A 23,130-nucleotide genomic window follows, 5' to 3' on the forward strand; every position below is an offset into this window, starting at 1 on the left:
CGAAAGAAAACGGTTTCAAGCCCTTACCCGTCCTCCACCAGGCGAGTGCTTGATGTTCTCCGTGGAGCCAATCTTTGACCGGACGTTCTTTAGGTCGGGCATGGGGGCGGCCAGGGGCACCGGACTGCGCCCCCTCATGGACCCAGGGGATTTAGGAGGGGTCCGCACCACCGCCACCTTCTTCACCTCCCGGCTGGCGGGGGACTTGGGTGTGCTGGGGCTGCTGTAGCCACTACGGTCTTGGGGCGTCTTGGGGGAATCCACTACAAGGTTAGGAGAAACATAATCTAGGATTAGGTTATTCCAATCTATGTTGTGCTCCCGAGAAGAAGTTTTCTGGAACAAGACCTGCAAAAGTTCAATTATTTGAACTAGGTGCTGGTGATGTTTTGCTCAGCCTGTAGTTAAAGTCAAAATGCCCAGACACTTCTAGGTACATTTTTCTCTCCATCACGCCATTCCAAAGAGAGCACAGCAAAGGGTGGTGACACCATCTAACATGCTGGGGACGTAAATGTAGTTATCAAGCTGCCACGTGTTAGAGATGGCAAATGTAGGTATCAAGCTGTTGTTAGAGTTGAACCTTTTTCAAATGGGGATACGGAGTCTGACCATATCCTTATCATGCTCTCTCATCTCTGCTCACACTCCATTTGTTAACCTCTCTCGAATTGGGGAACTCTCAATGGATTAATGGTGATTGCATTTCATGTGTTCACGTTGTAGGTACTGCTGTACGAGTGTAAAGGAACACATTGAGAGTTGAGCATCTGTTGAACATGTCCTGAGTACTGACTGACCTCCAGCAGTGGTCTTGGTCTGCATCCTGGTCCCAGCACCCTGGAGTTTGGCACCTGGTGTCCTGGTGCTGGCTGTCTTCCCATCTCCAGTCTGGAAACCAAACAGTACGGTTACTTCTAGAATGGAAAAACTAGAAACTACACAACAAGCGATGAACCTGTGTTGAAACAAAAGACTCAAAAGACTAATTTGGGAAAGAACTGACTGACTATTTTGGGTTTAGGAGAGGCACTGCATAAGATCATTCAACACCATGGAACTTTGAAGTATTCAAGTCATAATGCCATTGAGCATTATGAGCCAATGGATAGGCTGGCCTGAGCCTGGGATCGTGGTCAAACTTGAGGCCTGTCCATGTGTGTTACTTACCCTTGGCCTGGGTTCTCTGGCTCTTGCACTGCCTGGACTGGGTTTAAATATTGAGCTGGGCCTGCTAGTGTTGCAGGCTGGGGCAGAGGAAGAGGACCAAGGCTTTTTGTTGGGGGTGGTTTGGACCGAGGAGGGTCGTTTGGGGGTGGATGCTTTGACAGGTGTGGTGGCGTTGGGTGTCTTGTGACCAAAGGTGGTAAAAAAGTGTTATGAAACACAAAGGAAAAGACAAAAGTGAAAGCAAACAACATTTAAAGAAATGCATTACGATGGTGGAACTTAACAAAAAGCTATAAGCGATAGACTTAAACAATTAAAACCAATTTAAGCAATTTAAAAAAATGTAAACAGTAAAAATCTTAAATTCAATAAAATGTCAAAAACGGTGTGTGATTGGTGAATGGCTTTACATGCAGATGTGCTGTACTGCAATTGCAGAGCAAAACCGTTCGTTTGTTAGGGCATTCAGTTGAAGGCAGAGAGAGGGTTGATGCAAAAGTTTCTGTCAAATTTGAGCCAACACGTTTGGAACCTCCTTTGCAGCTGTAAAGTGAAGCACTGAGATACAGCAGGCATCAATATATCTCAAGTTCACTCCAGAGGTCAGACCTCTGGTCCACACATCAATGATCACCTACCTTTTTCTCAGCTGCTTCTTTCCCAGCCCCTGCACCGGCCTTGGCTGCAAGAGAGGGTCAAAGAAAGGGACTGAGAGTCAGTACTAATATCATAGCCCTGTCTCATCAGCAACTTTGAGACCTCGCTGTACTAGGCTAGGCTAACTCTCCAATGCTAAACTGCCTATTCATCCCAGGCATGAAAATGCTAACGGACAATGCGTGTCATCTACTCTAGTTGCTGGATCCGGATGCTTTAAAGTTGCTTTTGGATTTCACAGTAAATTGTCAGCACATTGAAATGCATTGCCAGAAAGTACATTTGTCATAAACTTTTATTGAACTTTAAATTTGAAACTTGGCCCAGATTCGAAATGATCTGCGTATTGACATTAGACCGCACGGGGAGGTTTCAGCACGTTGTGTCGTCTTTATTAAAAACTAGAGTTTCAAAAATGACTTCAAGCCTCTTGGCCTGATTTCGATCCCCCCCGAATCAGTCCACTCAGAGATCATAATACACTGTCTGGGACTAGGCTAATCATTTGAGGCGGGAACTAAATTCGTTTTAGGGCCAATGAATGTGGTACAGACAACTGCTTAGAAACCGTCCTTTTTATTTGACGTCAGGCCTGCATGTTATTGGATAAGCAGGAAATTGAGTCTCCGTGGTGACTGTGATGCTTTCAAATGGTTAGTTAGGAGATATCAACATTATTGCCTGCCTATCAATGAACGACCCCATTAGGTCCAACTAGGACCCTGAGTGAGTGACATGGCTGTATTGATAAGAGTGGGTGGTTGCCATTAAACTGATTTCATTATTTACACTCCAGTAATCATTTAGAAAAGCTTTTACAGAAAATGTACCTTTTGAAATGGAAATCATTTCGTTATCATGTCATGTGCAAGTGCTTATCAGCCATCATCTGATCATTACCGATAATTGGCCATTGAGGCAACCTTAAGATGATTAGCATAAAGACAACCAGTGATCCATCTCATGATAAGTAGTGTGTAACAAATACACTCTGAGACCACCTACACTACAGGGGAAGATAGTATGCATGGATGCTTACATTAAACCTGACAAACAGTGCTGACTTACACTTTTCTCCTCATATGATAGATAGGAAACAGTAGCCAGAGTGTGGTGTGTGTGTGTGTGCATACATGTGTGAACCATACGTGTGTGTGTGTGTGTGTGTGTGTGTGTGTGTGTGTGTGTGTGTGTGTGTGTGTGTGTGTGTGTGTGTGTGTGTGTGTGTGTGTGTGTGTGTGTGTGTGTGTTTCAGAAGACGGGAGGTGGAAGGAAAGGTGACCCATAAATACACAGTCACGATGATGTGATGTTGCACACCCAACAAACATGCAAGTGGCATGCAAAAGGGGCTGACCAGTGGGGAAACATTGCCAGCGAAAATAACTTGGGCACAGGAAGGCTAGTGACATAAACAGGGGCTGGAAACACAGACAGAACACAGAGAAAAGAAAAAGCTCGAAAGAGAGCGAATTGAACACAGAAGAGACGAGAAAGAAACCGGCGGTGGCGGCTACAAGCAGTCCGTTTCATCAACCGAACACGTTCACATTTTGTGCGTGTTTTTCAGAAAGGGTGCTGCTTTATTGTGTTGCTCTAGTGAGAAGAAGAAAATATCTGTGAGAGAAAAGAAAGGAGGAGGAGGTGGAGAGGTGGGATTGATAAACTAGAACGGAAAACAGACCTTTCAGCTGGGCACCCGGAGCGTTTGCTTTTCCGCCCGGTGGGGCGGCATCTTTTGGGGGTGCTTTCTGAGTTTTAGCAGCGGTGGCCTTGGGGGGAGGGGCAACAGCAGTAGCGGTCACTTTCTTATCTTTCCTGACCGGGCCTTTGGCTGCTGTAGGAGCACCTCCTTTGGCATCACCTTTGAGGCCACTAGCAGGCTTGCCAGCCTTGGGCTTCGTTTCTGAAGGTTTGGCTTCTGCAGGTTTGGCTTTGGTCACCGACTGAGCTGCCGTCACCGCTGCGATGACGTCCTCGTCTGCCGACTCCAGGTATTGGCCTTGAGTGTCATTTGAGGTCTTCGCAGGCTCATCATCCTTCTGGACGGGCTCAACCTCCATCTGGGGCACAGCAATCATGGGCAGGGGACTAGCTACCTTCTCCTGCACCTCTTCTTCCTCCTGCACCACCTCCTCAGTCTCCTGCTCCACCGCGTCGCGGGCGTCTGGCTGGTGCTCGATAAGAGGAGACTGGTCCTGGGTCCGGTCGGCTGCGGTGCTAGGGGAGAAGGGAGATCCAGGGTCGGCCCTATTGGAGTCAGGGCTCTTGCTCTCTGGGGGGGTCTTGTCTGTCCCGTTCTGCCACCCTGCAGGGATGCCCTGACCCGGGTGGTGTCCCTCAGGCTCCGTGTAGTCAAAGGATAGGACGCGCTGCTTGGCTTCCTCCGGGGTCATGGCAACGGGAATGACAGGGGCGCGACCTTCATCTTTCTGCTGCTCTTCCTCTTCTGAGCTGATCTCACGCCGTGGCCTCCTGCGGATCGTTGACACCTCTGTTCTCTCCTCCTCTTCCTCGTCGCTATCCTCCTCTTTTTCTTCATCCACCTGCTCTTTCATCCCCTCCTTTTCCATGAAGAGAGGGCTCTGAGGCTTCCCAGGACTGATCCTGTCTTCATAGGCTGAGGTAGGAGACTCCTTGCTCTCACATACGTCCTTCTCATCCTCGTCCTCAGACCCAGAGCCGCTCAGGCTGTGGCCCACAGAGACATCAGAGACCTTGTCAGATGAGCTCCTCTTCACCTCAGACCCCAGCGAGTCTGGGGAGAAGAGCCTTGGAGTGTCCCTCTCGATTGGGGCTTCAGGGGCTGAAGGAGACGCCCGGGGGCTTACCGACCCAGCCCGCTCCCCGTCTTCGCTCCCGCCATCGGCAAAGCCGGACCTGCTACTGCGGCCGCTCTCTGTGGCAGGACTGACGCCTCCTGGCGTGGGGCTGAGCGACGCAGTGAGCTCCTCTGGTGTGGTGGGAACCGGGAAGCAGAACGATAAGGGACAGAGGGATAGATCCACAGCAGGACTGTGGTGTTAGAGAATACCTCCTCCTCAGAGACACACATTCAACACCCAACAAAAGGAACAGAAATAAAGGGAAAGAAAGAATCGAAAGGAAAGGAAAGAAAACAACCACTGAAGGAGCAGGAACACAAAACAAAGGAACCTTTTTTTGCTGGCATCAACAGGAACAACAATGAAACATCAAATATATCAACTGTAATTATCTGGATCGTTTTGGTACCTAAATCTTGAGCGCTGTAGGTGTTTTCATAAGAAGCTCCGTTTGCAAATCACATTCAATGCAGTTGCAAACATTTTGCTTCCATGTTTCTAGCAGAAAAGATGGGTAGACTACACAATGAGAGCTATGAACCATGTATGTAGCTATGGGTTCATAAAAAGCACCTAACAGCTCAGACCCTAAGCTCTCGACTTCTGCCTGAAAGAAATAAAACCAAAATGCACAACAGAAGTCAAAGCAAAGCCATATCAATACAAAAAAAAAAAAAAAGTATCTCATTCAACACAGTACTCACAATGACCCAACAGCTCTGAATTTCTCTCGCTCTTGGATTGTTGTGATAAATGAAATCGCAATGGCGATGAATCAATGCTAGTCTGGCTGCCGGGTTGTTTCATTTGCAAATGCAGGTTTGCGGTGGGGCGGGTTTTCTGGCTGCTAACCTCACGTACAATACATCATGGTTTCTTCCTTTACAAAAAGGGGGAAACTGCAGTTGCTACACATTTTTCTGGACTTATAAATGATATCTACCCATTGATTCTTGAAGAACAGAACTTTTGCCTCGATCTTAGTTCAACCGTCATGTCCCGTCAGAACCCCCCCCAAAAAAGCTTGTTTTACTCCAATGTTTGTAACGTTAAACTAATTAAAATGGTTAAAACTATAGCTATGGAGTGGTATCACTCAGCGCAAGAACCATTCTGAAATCCTTAAATGATCAACCTTGCGCTTGAAATCAAACTCCGTTACCCACTTAAGATGAATACGTTTCGAGGGATCAATATAAAATTGGGAATCTATATGGTGAAACATTCCAATAACACAGTGTCCTCTGTTCTATAATGCAAACGCTGTGGTACTACTACAATGGTGATTGAGATGAGTTGTGGTTCAAATCAATACTGGAGATTGTCCTTTACTCTCAATGCTAAACCCGATCTTGGTTTCAATTGGTATACGAGCTATTGGGGTGAATATCTGAAGAAAAAAAAAAGACGTCGATGATGATTTGATACGGATATGTATGGGTGGTAGTCGGTCTCGGAAACTCCACTTCCTCATGGCTACATGTAGTCTGAGGAAGAGAGATGTCAGATGGGCATTGCGGTCATACCTTGACCTGTAGCGGTCATCCCTCCGGTAGCTGCGTGGTCCAGGGTTCGATGAGAGAGGAAGAGGATGGGGAAGAAGACAAAAGGAGAAAAAAAGGGGGGGTCTTCATTAGACTTTCTACAGGCACCGGTAAGCTGATCTCCAACATACAGCGAGAACTCACACATGTATGATCAAACTTAACCACACACACACACACACACACACAAGCCACCTGCTGAAATAAGTCCTCTAGTCTAAAGCTCGCTAAAACCACTCTCGGTCTTGCACAAGTGTAGTTTCAGGGACAGTCACGGCTGCCCTACACCGTCTATCTGTTGATCTACCGTGTCTTCAGAAAGTATTCACACCCCTTGACTTATTTCCCATTTTGTTGTGTTACAGCCTGAATTTAAAATGGATTCCTTTGAGATTGTTTTGTCACTAGCCTACCCACGACACCCCGTAATCGCAAAGTGGAATTCTGTTTTTCGAAATGTTTACAAATTCAATCAAAAATAAAGCTGAATGGTCTCGAGTCAATAAGTATTTAACCACTTTTTAAATGGCAAGCCTAAATACGTTCAGGAGTAAAAATTTGCTTAAACAAGTCGCATAAGTTGCATGGACTCACTCTTTGCGCAATAATAGTGTTTAACATGAGTTTTGAATGACTACCTCATCTCTCTGTACCCCACACGTAAGGTAAGCTTCATTATACTTTGGATGATGTTTCAGTAGAACCAGTCACCACAAAGATACGACCGTTCTTCTTAAATCAGTTGCCGAAGAGGAAGAATGGTGACTTTAAAACAGTTGAGTTTAAAAAACTGAGGATGGATCAACAACACTGTAGTTACTCAACAATACTAACCTAATTGACAAGAGTGAAAAGAAGGAAGCCTGTACAGAATAAAACTATTCCAAAACATCCATCCTGTTTGCAACAAGACACTAAAGTAGGCCTAATACTGAAAAAATAAAAAAATAAAAAATCCTTAATACAAAGTCTTATGTTGTATTGGATTTGCCCCAAACACATTACTGAGTACCACTTTCAATATTTTCAAGCATAGTGGTGGCTGCATAATGTTATGGTTATGCTTGTAATCATTAAGGACTGGGGAGTTTTTCGGGATAAAAAAAGAAAATGTAATGAAGCTAAGCACAGGCAAAATCCTAAAGGACACCGGGAGATGAATTCACCTTTCAGCAGGACAATAACCTACAACACAAGGCCAAATCTACACTGGAGTTGCCTACCAAGAAGACAGTCAATGTTCCCGAGTGGCCGAGTTACAGTTTTGACTCAAATCTACATGAAAATCTATGACAAGACCTGAAAATGGTTGTCTAGCAATGATCAATAACCAATTTGACAGAGCTGAAAGAATTTTGAAAAGAATAAGTGGACAAATGTTGCACAATCCAGGTGTGGAAAGCTCTTAAGAGACTTACCCAGAAAGACTCACAACTGCAATCGCTGCCAAAGGTGCTTCTACAAAGTATTGACTCAGGGGCGTGAATACTTATGTAAATAAGATATTTGGGGTTTTTATTCTCAAATCAATTTGCAAAAATGTCAACAACAAAAATATTCACTGTCATTATGAGCTATTGTGTGTAGATGGGTGAATTCAGGCTGTAACATAAAATGTGGAATAAGTCAAGGGGTATGAATACTTTCTGAAGGCACCGTACCTAACATTTTCTGGGGTGGGGGTGGAGGGGGGGGTTAGCATAGGCGTTAATAAGAAACGCTTAACAGCAAATTTGGATTTCAGGAAAGCTTGATGATTCCTCCATATCGACAATTAACATTTCTCAGGCTGCCAGCTCAGCATCATCTAAGTGGCTATAAATGATTTTGCCTCCAGCTAATTAGGGCAGTCAGAGTCACTGAACCCCAGTTAAGGACTAAAGCGCCAGACACATGCACCATGGTCCTTGTATTACAGTCGGCTACCCTGTGTTGACGAGTGTAACTTACGGACTAATGCTGGTAGCAGACATACAATAGACTCAGTGAAAGGAACGCGAGTCCCTACAATGTAGGCCTGAATCTAGATATCTAGCCTTGTCCTCTTGTCCTGCCGTATATTGTTCATGCCGGTGGTTCAAGGAAGGTTTGGAGGAAGTGAACTAATTACATTACGCACGTCGTTCTATTCATGGAAATTGCTCAATCGTTCATGTTTTCCGTGGACAGGGGTTAGAGCCAAAGCTCGTCTGTGGCGCACGGTAGAGCAGACGCTGTGGTATCTATAGCTGTGGGCTGTCGTTGAGAACACAACCGCCAAAGTGCCTTTTGTCCTTCTGGCAATACCATAAATCGTTGTTGAATAAAGGCCCACTGACAGTTGAGAGACCTGGAGTCACTGAGTGAATTAGTAGCTAAAGGGGTTATAACACCAAGGACGCGATTATACGAAGCATTATGAACCCCCGTGACATCACGTCCTACGGTAAATGAACCGAGTGTGAGGCTGAATGAAGTCCATGACATCAATCCTACGAGCCATGTTTAAAATGCTCTAAGGTGACTAGCTATGGCTCTATAGGGACGTGGGGTTCAGCCTTCTGTTACCATGGCGCCACCGTGCTGACCAAGGCCACAGCACCAGTTAAGTGGTGACCATATTGACCCATTAGCCCAGAAACACCCCCCTTATTCTGAGGTTGTGACTGTGAGAGACCATGTTACTGCAGAGTGCCACTTACACAACGCCGTTATCAGATTCAAAAACCACGATGGTTCTTAACTTACTGACCGCCGGCGGGGCCATTGTCTAAATACAGGAAGCTTACGTCCACTGTCTTTGACGTGGCAACAGCCTAAAACGTCATGCTAACAGTAAGGATGCTGACAATCATGAATACAAGAGCCACAACTGTAGGCCTGATGCTACGACCTGGGGGGGGGTGTCTGTGTGACCCGAATAAAAAGTGCTCTGAAAAGCCTCAACAACAAGATAGCTCACCCACACAGAACTCAGAACAGAACTCAGAACAGAACTCAGAAGCATGGCGTAATCATTCAGAATTAACAAAAAAAAAATGCAATTTATGAACAGAAGCAGGAAATAATGGATTGTTGAGAGTCCAGCAGCAGGATCATCCTTAAATCCTGACAAGAGATTTCATTAAAAATGCATTAGGAAGGAAAGGCAGACGCCCTCAGAAGAACTGACCTTTGTCTGTAGAAATGAGAGTGAGAGAGAGAGAGACAGAGGCAACTATTTAAAAAGAAGCATTGGTCGATGTAGACGGTGATTACGTAAACTGAAAACTGGAGGAAGAGAGAAAAACAGAGGAAAAGAGAGGTTAGCAGCACCTGATTTTGGGGGATACAAAGGCACTCGGGGGTATCTGTGAAAAGTGAAGCAGGCAGCTGTGAAGCAAGACGCGAAAACAAATGCATGTTGAGGTAGTTGGGACAAGAAGCTGGATGATGATTGGCGTAGAGGCAGAGGCCAAAAGAACCAATGAGCAAATTGCTTTTGAAGCCACAACAATCACAACCAGAGGTGGACTCGGTTCCATTTCATAATAATCTATTCGTGATCAATTTATGATTCGTTGATGAAGTATTTCAAGATTCATGAATCAATTCCTGAAACACTTCCCGAATGAACACTAATCAAAATGGAATTGAGCCCATCCCTGCAGCTCACACAGCCCCTATTAGAAATAAAGGGGTCGGAGGTGAGGAGTGGCATACCCGAGAGGGCGCTTTTAGACACAGAGACCTCTGACACCGGTGCTTGAGGCTGTGATTCCAGTTCCGGTGACAGCTCCAGCAAATCTTCTACGAGAGACAGAGGCAAGATTATTTGTTTGTGAGAGAGAAGAAATAAAAAATTTAAAATAAAAAACGGGCATCACCTCAGGTTAGCGGGAACAAAAGAGCGGGCTAGCCTATATTTTGAGGTAGGTGGTTGGTGAACATATTGAGGACGCAGCGAGGCAGTTAACCTGTTGGGGCTAGGGGGCAGTATTTTCACAGCTGGATAAAAAAACGTACCCGATTTAATCTGGTTACTAATCCTACCCAGTAACTAGAATATGCATATACTTATTATATATGGATAGAAAACACCCTAAAGTTTCTAAAACTGTTTGAATGGTGTCTGTGAGTATAACAGAACTCATTTGGCAGGCAAAACCCTGAGACATTTTCTGACAGGAAGTGGATACCTGATGTGTTGAATTACCTTTAAGCCTATGCCATTGAAACACACAGGGGTTAATTAATGTTTTGGCACTTCCTATTGCTTCCACTAGATGTCACCAGCCTTTACAAAGTGTTTTGAGTCTTTTACTGTGAGATCTGACCGAACAAGAGCCATGGAACGGTGATGGCCGATTAGACTCTGGCGCGCGAGTTCATGTTGGGTACCCTCGTTCCAATACGTTATAAAAGAGAATGCATTCGTCCACCTTGAATATTATTCATGTTCTGGTTAAAAAAGGCACTAATGATTTATGCTATACAACGTTTGACATGTTTGAACGAACGTAAATATATTTTTTCCCCTCGTTCATGACGAGAAGTCCGGCTGGCTTAGATCATGTGCTAACAACACGGAGCTTTTTGGATATAAATGATGAGCTTTTTTGAACAAAGACTACATTCGTTATGGACCTGGGATTCCTGGAAGTGACATCTGATGAAGAGAATCAAAGGCAATGGATTATTTACATAGTATTTTCGATTTTAGATCTCTCCAACATGGCCGTTTGTCTGTATAGCAAAGCATATTTTTCTGGGCGCAGTGCTCAGATTATTGCAAAGTGTGATTTCCCAGTAAGGTTATTTTTAAATCTGGCAAGTTGATTGCGTTCAAGAGATGTAAATCTATAATTCTTTAAATGACAATATAATATTTTACCAATGTTTTCTAATTTTAATTATTTAATTTGTGGTGCTGACTTGACTGCCGGTTATTGGAGGGAAACGATTTCCTCAACATCAATGCCATAGTAAAACACTGTTTTTGGATATAAATATGAACTTGATAGAACTAAAAATGCATGCATTGTCTAACATAATGTCCTAGGAGTGTCATCTGATGGAGATTGTAAAAGGTTAGTGCATCATTTTAGCTGGTTTTATGGTTTTGGTGACGCCTGTCTTTGAATTGACAAAACATTACACAGCTATTGTCAATGTACTCTCCTAACATAATCTAACTTTATGCTTTCGCCGTAAAACCTTTTTGAAATCGGACAACGTGGTTAGATTAAGGAGATGTTTATCTTTCAAAGGGTGTAAGATAGTTGTATGTTTGAAAAATTTGAATTTTGACATTTATTTGGTTTCAAATTTGCCGCTCTTGAAATGTACCTGCTGTTGATAGGGTGCACCACGGGTGGCACGCTAGCGTCCCACATAGCCCCAAGAAGTTAAGAGGTATAGTGGAATATATTTTTGAAAAACAAAAAACAGCCCCCAGTCCCAGTGTGGCCTACATTTCCAACTCAAAACACAAGATGCCTTGCTTTAGAAGGTGTTCATTTTGTTCTTCAGTAGTGTACGCTTTACAATAAGAGCGGTAGTAATCCTCTTCTGCTCCCTAAAGAGGAAGTATTCTACGTGAAGACAAATACTAAGGATAAAAACACCAGATTTGAGAACTTGAAGCCACATCCTTGAAGGAATATCCCTTCCATTATTTTCTAGATATACTCTGGCTATATCATGTAATATTTAGGCCTCATATGGTCACTGACATACTGTCGCCTACAGTACAGTAATCACAACCTAAAAAGGCTGGGACAGCTGGGGCATGTCATCCAACAGAACTTGGCAAAGCTCTGTACGTTATAGGGATATTGGGAGATTCAGGCGTACGCTACTGTACCTGTAGGCTTCCGGTCACTGCGCTAACAATAGCTAGCGTCGGCTACCTCTAACTTCCTTCATACCGCACGCAGAGACATGCAAATGGTATCCACGAGTTCATCTGACTCTGGGGGAAGTAGAACAATTGCCAGAATCTCGTAGTATCCCTTTGAAGATCCTCTGTAGATGACACTCAAAACCAAAGCGTGTGTTTATATTATCAGCGTATGCTTCCCTCTCCCTGCTCTTGTGGCCTGTCAGGATTATTCGTTTCAACATCAATCCTGTTCTCTGGAAGAGAGAGTTGGGTCTGTATAACACACTATAGAGTGTCTGTCTGAGGAGACTGACCCAAACGCCTGGATTACTGTAAACGCACGCGCACACTGATGTCTGTAGGGTTATTTAACCATGCAATCTAAGGAAGGGTCTCGCAGAGAACAATAACATTCTTTACTTCCATCTGTCTGGATGCAACAGATCGCCTCGGTCTGCTTTTTACCATTATGGCCTACAAGAAAACACTAAGACAGATTGAGCAGATTCTAAGAAAACGTGACACTGTTTTTCCAAGAACGTGTATCTGATTGCCCTCTTTTCCATAACCACCCTCTGCTGTCACAATCTACAGTCCTGGTGACCAAGTCCGTCACTGACCTTCCGTGACCCCAGGTCCCATGTGTGCGTCTGGCATCCCGTTAGGCTTCTTGACCTCCTGCTGGTCCTGGGGTTCTTTCAGTGTCATGTTGGCCAGGGCAGCCGAGGCCGTGGTCTCCCCAGAGTTGAACTGCACGGCGGCGTGGCCGTCCAGGCTCGAGTTGAAGTCCTGATGCTGATCCATGGTGAAACGAGTTCAGGCTGCGAGGAGAGGAGACAGACGGAAGAGAAACCATGGAGTTAATGCTCTACTTCGTTTTGATGCTATCCACGTGAGACTACTTTGGCAGGTGGAAATAGATAATGACTGAATTTTAATAATGCCTTGAAAAAAAATGAGACGGTGCTGTATCACATTTTTCAGACCGCATGGAACCCGGACTGAACTGAGAGGATTCTAAGCATTGCTTTGCTGTTGGCTTATTTAAAGTGGGTCAGAGGAGCAGAGGCGTGCGAGAACCTACCAAAGTTGGTGGGATCTCAGTAATGGGCTACAATGGAAAAGGGTGAAGGTGACAGAGAAGTCATTGACAACGATTCCAAATCGACACCCAGCACACATGCTTGTTCCCCACAGACAGGGATATGGCTGCCGAGCTAAAGAAAGACAGATACCAGCGCACTGTTGAAATCTCCCACAGTTTTATTGTGCAGTGTTTTCGACCCAAAGGTCTTAAGTCACCAACCCAGAACCTTCGTACAAGAACAGCAACGGATTTGTCCACTCACCCCAGGCAGCCCGAGCCTGGTCCCATATCCGTTTGTGCTGCTGTCTTGCCAACTCTTATGGCCATTGTCACACCAACGGGCTGCAACGCTGCGATTTCCATGTCGCCCCCTCATAGGGACCGATAGGGACAATCAGGACTTTTTCCTTTGTCTTATATAAGCTTTATGCAGTCAAAGGACTTTGCTAACGCAGACAGACGTGGAGCAACAACAGACTGGCGGGGCTAGGGGGGGAAGATGAAGTTCCAGAAACATTTGTCTGGACTCTGACGCCCTTTCTCAGTGATCATGATTTGAAAGGACAGGCTAGGTTGCTTTGTTTCTTGAGGCTTTTGCTAGGTAGGCCCTAAAGATCCATCATTTCTAATGTGGTACCAAAGGACATGTCAATGCAATGTAGGCCTAATGTCTCAGCGTATTCTTCCCCGATTCGAGGCCCCAAGCAAAGCTGTCACCTCAGTAGTGAATGTAGAGAGACGACACCTAGGCTATTCGAACCTTTTGAGTTACTCTACAGACTCAAGGCAATCCTCCTCTTCCTCAACTAAGCTTAGATAATCATGATTCATCGTGATATTGAGCTACACGTATGAGCTACTTCCCTGTAACGGAGGTCATCATGTCAGGGTTGGTGTACTGTAATGCGAGCGTGCTTCTATTTGTTATGAAGCAAGATGATGAAGTGGCCAAGTTAAACACTGGCAAACCATGAGAGCTGCTCTCCTGCTCTTGCAGAAACAGCAGCTCAAAGACGACACCACACAGACACGCGCGCGCTCCTCCTCCTCCTCATGCAGAAACAAGCTGTGCACTGCAGCTCATAGAGACTACAAGATCAGATGCACCAATGATATTAATGCGGGGGGGGGGGGATTTCCTCCTGTCTTCTCAAAGGGGAAGAGAGAGTTCCTCTCAAAATACACACGGCAGCAGCTCAGTGCGTGACAACCTGCCAGGCATATCCTGTTCCTGTTTCCTTAAGTCCAGCGGTTTGGCTGGTGTTATGTGGACGAGTTGTTGCGCTTCTTATTAAGCGGGCGATTGTTTTCTGTTATGCTTGGGGTCATGTTGCACGTGTGTATATTTTCTGGACTAACTTACAAGACTGTAGAACTGCGTCATTTAGCGATACTGCACAGAAGACTGTTTTTTTAGTTTGCTGACAACACAAATCAGCACCTGCTTTTGGACCTGTGCCTAACAGTTCTTCCTAAGGCGTGCCAACCAGTCAAGGGCATAGCTGTCTATATTTGGCCGTCTCTATAGACTAATTTACTGCAGTGAAACGCCACTGTTCTGACAAAAAAAGATCTTTTTTTTTTTAATAGGACCTCACTCTAAATAGACATAGACAGGTTGAGATCTGGCCACTGTGAGATCTGAGCACTTGGCAACTGTTAGCTAGCCTATGTCCTGGACAAATAGTATAAGATATAAGTATTGGCTAAGTTAGTCTCAATGCCTAGAGAGGAAAAACATGAAATCAGGAGGGTCTAGTCCTCTGAAACACACAGCATTTAACAAACAATGACTGGACTGCAGTGATCTTTAGACATCATTTCATTTCTCCCAGTGACAGAGGTCGGGGGATGGGCGTACTGGGCGAGGGAGAAGGGCTGAAACCACGTCCTGGCCAAGCCCACCCTGTAATTTGAGTTGGCCTGCGACTGGTCTGGCAGCTGTGTTCTGATTCTCTTTCTTGGCCTGATTGCTGGAGGGAGGGAGGGAGGGGGGAGGGAGGGAGGGAGGGAGGGAGGGAGGCGGAGAGAGAGAAAGAGAGAGAGGGAGCGTGTGTGAGAGAGAGAGAGACAAAGAAGATTTACAAAGAGCATCACAGCCTGACGTGTACCTGAACCACAGACCTCCTTACGCACTGTCAACCCACTGCAATTCGTCTACCTCAGGGCTCGAACAAAGAGGTACAGGGAAAGACATGCTAAATGCGAATAGGCTCACTCAGTTACTAAAAAGGAGGGCCCAGGGCCCCATTTATCGGCTTGTTGGAGAGGTACTAAGAAAGGAGGCAATTATCCAAAAAGCAGAGGGAAGGGAGAGAGGAGACCAAACTGGTGATATGATTGTTGATCTGAAATGCCAGAGGGGCAGACGGACGCTCACGTTAATCCTCTGTTGAGCGTCTCACAGGCGTTTTACACCTAATCTTCGTCCCGCGCCACCCGAGCATTGAGACAGGACGTGTTAACCGATGTCTCCATTTGTCTAGGACATAGCTTAAAAGTGGTCAAATCTCAAGAGTATCACCTAAAAACTCCCCAGTACCATGTCATCTCCTCTGTGGATTGTCTTTGTTTAACACTTAAAAAAGGTGCAATATGCAGAAATCGCTCTGCCATGTCCTGGTTGCTGAAATTCGAAAAAGTTTGCCCAATTTCATTTGATGTGACGTAATTCAAAAAGGCACTCGCACGTCTGAGCCATCTTTGTTGCAGGTGCACGGTAACAGTTGAATGAAATGAGAAAAAGAAGAAACCCTCACACTGCTATTGCTAGTATCACTGCTTTTTTTTCTCAGTTTATGTGACCAAAAAGATTCGGATTTATTGTACAATCTAAAATATTGTATTTTCAGCTGGCGTACAAAATCAAAAGTAAGACGCAAAAATGAAACTTAAGAACAGGAAGCATAGAAATAGTGCATATCGAACAGATCTACTGCTTCTTAGACTTGCTTTCAATGAGAATGGCTGATCTATAACTTGAATTTGGTCAGGTTGCCCAAAAAGTTACATATTGCAGTTCTAAAAAAGCGGGAGTGGGAGGAATAAAATGGCAGAAGGGGCTGAGTTGATTTGGAGCTCTGTCAGCCTGGAGAGCTACTCGCTGAATCAGACTTCTCTCTAACACACACACACACACACACACCCCTATATATCAGCAGACAGCCAGGAGAGGGGGGGCTAGAGCAGCACTGCACTCAGAGAGAGTCCAAAGGAAGCCTCTCTCTCTCCTCTTTAATATTCATCAGCAGTCGCTGCAGCAAGCAGAGAGAAGGAGAGAGAGGGGGGAAGTCTGAGGGAGAGAGAGAGAGAGAGACAGAAGGGAGAAAGAGAAAAAGAGGGAGGCGGGTCACTCTAAACACGAACGCATCAGAGAGGACCCAGCCCTTACCCCACTGCCTTGCTGGAAGAAAAGGAATGAGAAAGCTAGAGGGAGAAAGTATTAGAGCAGCAGATAGAACACAGCAAGGACAAAGTACGCAGCGTGGGATTTAGCCTAGCTCAACGATGGAGAGAAGAGAACTGGGAGAGAAGGAAAGCAGACGACACATAGGGAGGGACAGCGTCTGAGGGAGGAGGAGGAGGGGCGGTAAAGGGCGAGGGGAGAAAGAAGAAGAAAAAAGATGGCGAGGGAATGGGAGTGACAGAAAAGACGACACAGACATTGACACTGACAGGGAGGAGAGAGAGAGAAAGACTGCTGGAGAGGGAAGGGACATGGGGAAAGAGACTGTTGTTGGGAGAAGGAAAGGAAAAGAGAGAGGAGAGATTAAAAGGAGAGAGGGAAAGAGAAAGGAGAGCGAAAGAGGAAAGCGAAAGAGAGAGGGGGGGGGGGCAAAGGGATGGAAGGATAAGGCAGGCGCGCCTGCAAAGCCTCTGGTCCTTGCAGAAAGAAAGCTGGCGCATGCTCATACAGGGGGGGACACACGCCCAGCCCAGTGCAGCGGCATGATACAGCAGAATCCAACGGAGAAGAAATGGAGGAACTCTCCTCAGTCTTCTAATACTCAGCCTCATTCTAGCCTACGTCCCCAATGTCAGATGGCAGATACAATGGTAAAATAGAGACATCTCTCCTCTGGTGTCGTTTCCAATATACATACATATATAAAAATCTGAATAGCCTAGATGTTCTCCTCTCAGATTAGGCTTGACGCAGTCTTCAGTTTTCCACTTGAAATCGGTTTTAGCATACCATGTATATCCATGTGAAATTAGAAGCAAGTACGTGGGTGATTTGAGCATAACACATGCCGTATATCAGAATATTTTTCTGTGTCTGGGGGGTGGGTCCATATGAGATGATCTTAATGACCCGATTGGGGTTTCATTAAGCTTAAGCCCCTTTCGAAACAAACAGTTCTCTCCCTTTACGTAACCCCAACCCACTGAACTCTTGCAGGACTATCGTTGAACCCGATCAGCGAATACTGCATGAACTGTTGCCACGGGCAGCTCTTGAAATAAGCGACTCCAGGCCGGACTGCGTTGAAAGTAGAGTCCTTTCCACTTCCTCAACACTCACTTTCTCCTCTGCGTGACAACGGGGTGAAGCAGAACGTGTCGACTACGGGAAGTCCACCTGACTGTTGTGTAACTGTAGGGCGAGGTGTCATCCGATGTCTGCAGCCGGACCACGGGACACAGACAGACAGAATTTTAAAGAGGAAACGGGAGAGAGGGGAAAACGGTTGTAGTCTGCAGCCCGGAGTGTTCGTTACCCATCCATGCAGATCCACATAGTGTCTCAAATGGGACCCTATTCCCTATATAGTGCACTACTTTTGACCAGGGCCCAAAGTAGTGCCTATAGGGAATATGGTGCCATTTGGGACGCACGGAAGGACAAGGAACGTTTTGACAAAAACAGCTGGTTCAGTCTAATCCCGATGAGAAAGACAGGAGAGTCAGAAGAATGGGTGGGAGCATCGCATGGGACAGAGACGGAATTTCAGAAAGAAACAGAAAAACAAGCTGCTACAATATGGAACAGTGGGATGTTTCTTTCTGATGTGGTGAACTGGGGTTTCCTGCTTTCACTGTCCCAGAAAAGACCAGAAACAAGATCCCAGAAAGGCTACAGCAATGCATCCACCTTGCCCTCTCCGGGGTCCTCCTTCCCGAGTGTCCGTTCTTAACATCGTCACTGTTGTGGCTCCAGCCAGGGCCGTCTGTACTGTCGCTGTGACTCAGCACTGGAAGACTGCCCTCTTGGGATAGTCGAGAGGGTGAAGCTGCTAGGCTAAGGAAAAACGGACCGGTTACATGTAAAACAGGATTGTTCTGAAATTACCACACAGTATTACACAATTTAGTTCACAAAAGCCTTGCAGTGATTTCTCCCCAAAGAGGAAACCAGAGCCTAATCTTCTCTGTAATTACAAGAAAGAAGGTCAAGTTCAAACAAGGTTTCTGGTGATCGGACCAAAATCCCCCCCAACCTTGGCTCTATTTTCAGATGCCTATTTGAAAATGTTGATGCAATTTGTGCAACTCTGGCAGGCATTATCCTGACTCCATGAGAAGCCGGTATTGTTTGGGGATAAAGAGGATCATGAACCCAGACCCAATGGGGAAATACTGGGCAAAACTGGTTGAAATGACATCAAAGTGACATAATCTCAATCCGTTTCGGCCTGTAATGGTAAAAGCTTTGATCCCTTATTGATGTCACTTGTTAAATCCACTTCAAAATCAGTGTAGATGAAGGGGAAGAGACAGGTTAAAGAAGGATTTTTAAGCCTTGAGACATGGATTTTGCCCTCAGAACAGCCTCAGTTCATCAGGGCATGGACTCTACAAGATTTTGAAAGCGTTCCACAGGGATGCTGACCCATGTTGACTCCAATGCTTCCCACAGTTGTGTCAAGTTGGCTGAATGTCCTTTGGGTGGTGGACCATTCTTGATTCCCCTCCCCCCAGGAAACTGTTGAGCATGAAAAACCCAGCAGCGTTGCAGTTCTTGACACAAACAGGTACGCCTGACACCTACTATCCTAACCCGTTCAAAGGCACTTAAATATTTTGTCTAGCCCATTCACCCTCTGAATGGTACACATACACAATCCATACCTCAATTGTCAAAGCTTAAAAAATCCTTCTTTAACCCGTCTCTTCCCCTTCATCTACACTGATTGAAGTGGATTTAACAAGTGACATTAATAATAGCTTTCACCTGGTCAGTCCGTCATGGAAAGAGCAGCTGTCCTTAATGTTTTGTACACTCAGTGTATATGCCTAGAATGATGCTTTGTTAATGTCAGTATTGCCTTGTACCTTAAGCCTTATGCCTTGGATGTGAAGCCATTCATTTTACAGAGTTATTAAAAAAATACTTGCTTTGATATTCGCTCCTCATGACCAGTCCTTGATCTTAGTCAGCTAAACACATAATACTTGACTGCACATGGTTTAACTATATTTGATGGAGTCAGATAAACATTTTAATAGGCTAATTGCTTGGTCTTATTATGAGTCGCACGTGAGGTATATATAATATGCATATATCAAATATTACCCCACTACAACCCTGTAAGCAGTCCATGGAACATACTGTAGATGCGCGAAAAATGCTAACATCTGTACCATGACTTGAATGGGACTTGTGCCACATATGCTAAAAACGTTAGCATTTGGAAACAGTGCTCAGGAAACTAAACCAAAGCATGGATTTGCTGTTATATCTTGGCCACAGACTGCTTACAGGGTAAGGAAACCAATGTGTATTTTTTGGTGGACCCCCCCTTAATTTAGGGCTAGGCAACAGACCTGCTGCGTAGGGTCAGTAGCTCTGAGTTCATGCAGTATTTTTAGGCCTAAAAATACCACCTGAACTCAGAACAACTTACCCTACAGAGTGCCCACCATCCGTCACAAAACTAAATTAGTCACAGTATTATTTTCAATGATTCAGGAGGGGACGATGACAAGCAAACCCAAAAGTAGGCTAGGTCTTGCATCTTCAACAAGGGACACTGTCATAATCTGTGAGCTCTTGTGTTCTTCACTGTGGTGACAGAAGCCAAAGACTGTATTTATTTATGAGCAGTGCTGTGAGGAGAGGACATTCCAGTCATGCTGATCCCGTCCCCATCAGCTGACTGACTGACATGGTTTCTCAACATTCCTCCATGTTACTAGGCCTGGCTCTATACACTCCCTCAGGTCAGGGGGTCAGGGAGAAGACATTGTTGTCAGTCATCACCGATGTCCTCTAGGACACACCCTCACCACCCCCCCCCCCCCCCTTCACTTCAGATCTCCAGCGGTTCAGTCAGGGCATGCGGGCCCCAACGTTGACTTCACTACAAACACTCTCAGATGCCAGGAACAAGCTAAACGAAGTAGATCCTAGTAGTGTGAACAACGCAAGTGGGAAAGCTTCCAAAGATATCTTCCAATGCACTCAAGTGTTGAAAGTACAAATGCCGTAGTTTATTCTGGCTTGGCTAGGCTATTTCATGGGAAGATTAAAAAGACGCACCATCCTCTGATGCCACAGTGAGGGTAAAGCAGCGCTCTTCTTCCTAGTGTTCAGGTCAGTGAAGTGCACCAGTCACTCCTGCACCAAACAACATGATGCTGCCACCCCCGTGCTTCATGGTTGGGATGGTGTTCTTCGGCTTGCAAGCCTCCCCCTTTTTCCTCCAAATATAACGATGGTCATTATGGCCAAACAGTTCTATTTTTGTTCATCAGTCCAGAGGACATTTCTCCTAAAAGTATGATCTTTGTCCCCATGTGCAGTTGCAAACCGTAGTCTGGCTTTTTTATGGCGGTTTTGGAGCAGTGGCTTCTTCCTTGCTGAGCAGCCTTTCAGGTTATGTCGATATAGGACTCGTTTTACTGTGGATATAGATACGTTTGTACCTGTTTCCTCCAGCATCTTCACAAGGTCCTTTGCTGACAATTTTTGTCTGAGGTCTTGGCTGATTTCTTTTGATTTTCCCATGATGTCAAGCAAAGAGGCACTGAGTTTGAAGGTAGGCCTTGAAATACATCCAAAGGTACACCTCCAATTGACTCAAATGATATCAATTAGCCTATCAGACGCTTCTAAAGCCATGACATAATTTTCAGGAATTTTCCAAGCTGTTTAAAAGGCACAGTCAACTCAATTCCCACTGGAATTGCGATACAGTGAATTACACTTAGTGACTCCAACCTAAGTGTATGTAAACTTCGGACTTCAACTGTAAATAAACGGATGGCTCCAGCGAGTCCATTGATATTCATAGACTCAAAGTGAACCGTCTATTTCAAGGTAGTCATCACCCCCGTCACCAAAATATAGCAGCCAAGATGCCCTGGACACACCCTACTGTTAGGTCTAGGACACCCTCACAATGCAAGAGTCTCTAACCACTCCCCAGCGGGAAAAGCTGGTTGCAACTGCGGCATTAAAGTCACTGTAATGATACCATTGTAGCCGGTTTTGGCCGCTGGGTCTGAATCTTCTACTCAGCATGTTGACTAATAAACACACAGTGACATGTCTGCACATTTAAGCCCAGGCTAAATCATAATGAGTTGGCCGGTCTGCGACAGGTGTAGAGTCTGCTACAGATAGATAGATCACTTATAGAACAAGCAGCCTCTCCGTTACACAGTCAACATGTCTCTGGGTCTTGGGCTGGAAAGAAACACTGTTACCGTGCTGCAAACAGAGCAGGGCTGCATGATGTTGTCAATACATCCGACTTAAGGCTGAGAGTAACCATGAATCAGCTTGAGGTTTTGGCTAGTGGGTTATGGGGATGTGTGCGTGTGTGATCTGTAGGCGTTCGTCTTTACTGACAGAGGGTCACCCACTCCATGAGTCCTGCCCACCCGCTCCACTCACAGTTGGCTGCCTCGGTCAGTGGATATGACCTAGTTTCCACAGTCGGTCCCCGCTATTAGGAATGGATGGGATAAAGGCAGGACGTCACCGCGCTCCCTCTCCCTTTTGTCCCCCTCTCCGTCTCTAGCGGCATCCATGTGGACCATGAACATTGGTCTCATACTACAGACGGTTGCCTCAGAGGCCTGGCCAGGGCAGAGCAGGCTATCTATAGGCAGCTCTCTACAGCGCCGTGCTCTGTGGAGCGAGATGAGCGAGAAAGAGAGAGAGAGAGGGAAGGGGGGGGGGGAGTAAAAAGAGACATAGTGAAAGAGAACGAGAGCGAGAGAGAGAGGGAGAGCTGGTGGTGCCGGCTTCCTCAGGAAACCTCAGTATCTGTTGGAAACAGATGTCAAAGATGCTCTCCGAGCGCCAGTGCAAATGGTGCTCATGCGTGCAGCATTAGGCTACCACTCCTCTTGAGCTTGAGAACCAGCCAGTCTCAAGGTTAAAAAAAAAAAAGTACACGAGAAACATTGACCGTGTTCCTGCCCAGGGTTGGCCCGGTGCTGAATCAGGACCCATGGGTGTGTTAGGTCCTACTGTTAAGATGTTATTCTCCTCAATACACAAATATGATGAGTGGTGGTGGAGAATGAATACCGTCGAGTAACATTAGGCCTACTTCAGGATTTTTCACACAAAACAACTAAGAGGAAATAGGCTAGGCAGCCTAACATCCTTACAGGCAGAGTCTAACCACCACTCAAAGAATCAGCATCACAACGAGCCCAAGATAATCCCAGATTAGTAGAGAGCCAGCTAAACCAAAGGAAGCTCACCTGGGCTCTGTCCGTCTCCGCAGTGCTGTGGCTCAGTGACCTTGCTACCTGCACCACCCTTACACCACAGCACACGGCAGTACAGTGGAGGCTGCTGAGGGGAGGACGGCTCATAATAATGGCTGGAATGGAGCGAATGGAATGTGGTTGACACCATTCCACTGATTCCCGCAGCAGTCATTACAACGAGCCCGTCCTCCCAAATGAAGGTGCCACCAACCTCCTGTGCAACAGTAGAGTATGCGTGTCCTTGAGATCTGACAGAGAGCCAGGACCAGACCTAGGATCTGTTCTGGAGATCTCCTACCTGCATGAGGTATAAGGGAATTCTGGACGGAGCAG

General features: G+C 45.7%; 1 protein-coding gene across 10 annotated transcripts in view; it reads right to left on the reverse strand.

The window, feature by feature from the left end:
* Window positions 1-23,130, reverse strand: part of LOC106600872 (microtubule-associated protein tau) — a 40,546-nt gene that overhangs the window by 14,111 nt on the left and 3,305 nt on the right. For 5 of the 10 annotated variants that reach the window (XM_014192614.2, XM_045714971.1, XM_014192609.2 and 2 more), the window contains 8 exons: window positions 12,659-12,859; window positions 9,878-9,964; window positions 6,179-6,208; window positions 3,512-4,780; window positions 1,809-1,852; window positions 1,171-1,350; window positions 801-891; window positions 28-263 (listed from right to left, as the gene is read on the reverse strand). In XM_014192614.2, coding sequence (XP_014048089.1) covers window positions 28-263; window positions 801-891; window positions 1,171-1,350; window positions 1,809-1,852; window positions 3,512-4,780; window positions 6,179-6,208; window positions 9,878-9,964; window positions 12,659-12,842 — 2,121 coding nt within the window. In that variant the 5' untranslated portion in view covers window positions 12,843-12,859. Of the gene's footprint in view, window positions 1-27; window positions 264-800; window positions 892-1,170; window positions 1,351-1,808; window positions 1,853-3,511; window positions 4,781-6,178; window positions 6,209-9,877; window positions 9,965-12,658; window positions 12,860-18,220; window positions 18,368-23,130 lie in introns of all 10 variants that reach the window. The other 5 variants (XM_045714969.1, XM_014192611.2, XM_014192613.2 and 2 more) reach the window with 3 other exon arrangements.

Source organism: Salmo salar, chromosome ssa03 (genome assembly GCF_905237065.1).
Source record: "Salmo salar chromosome ssa03, Ssal_v3.1, whole genome shotgun sequence".
Classification (NCBI taxonomy): Eukaryota; Metazoa; Chordata; class Actinopteri; order Salmoniformes; family Salmonidae; genus Salmo; species Salmo salar.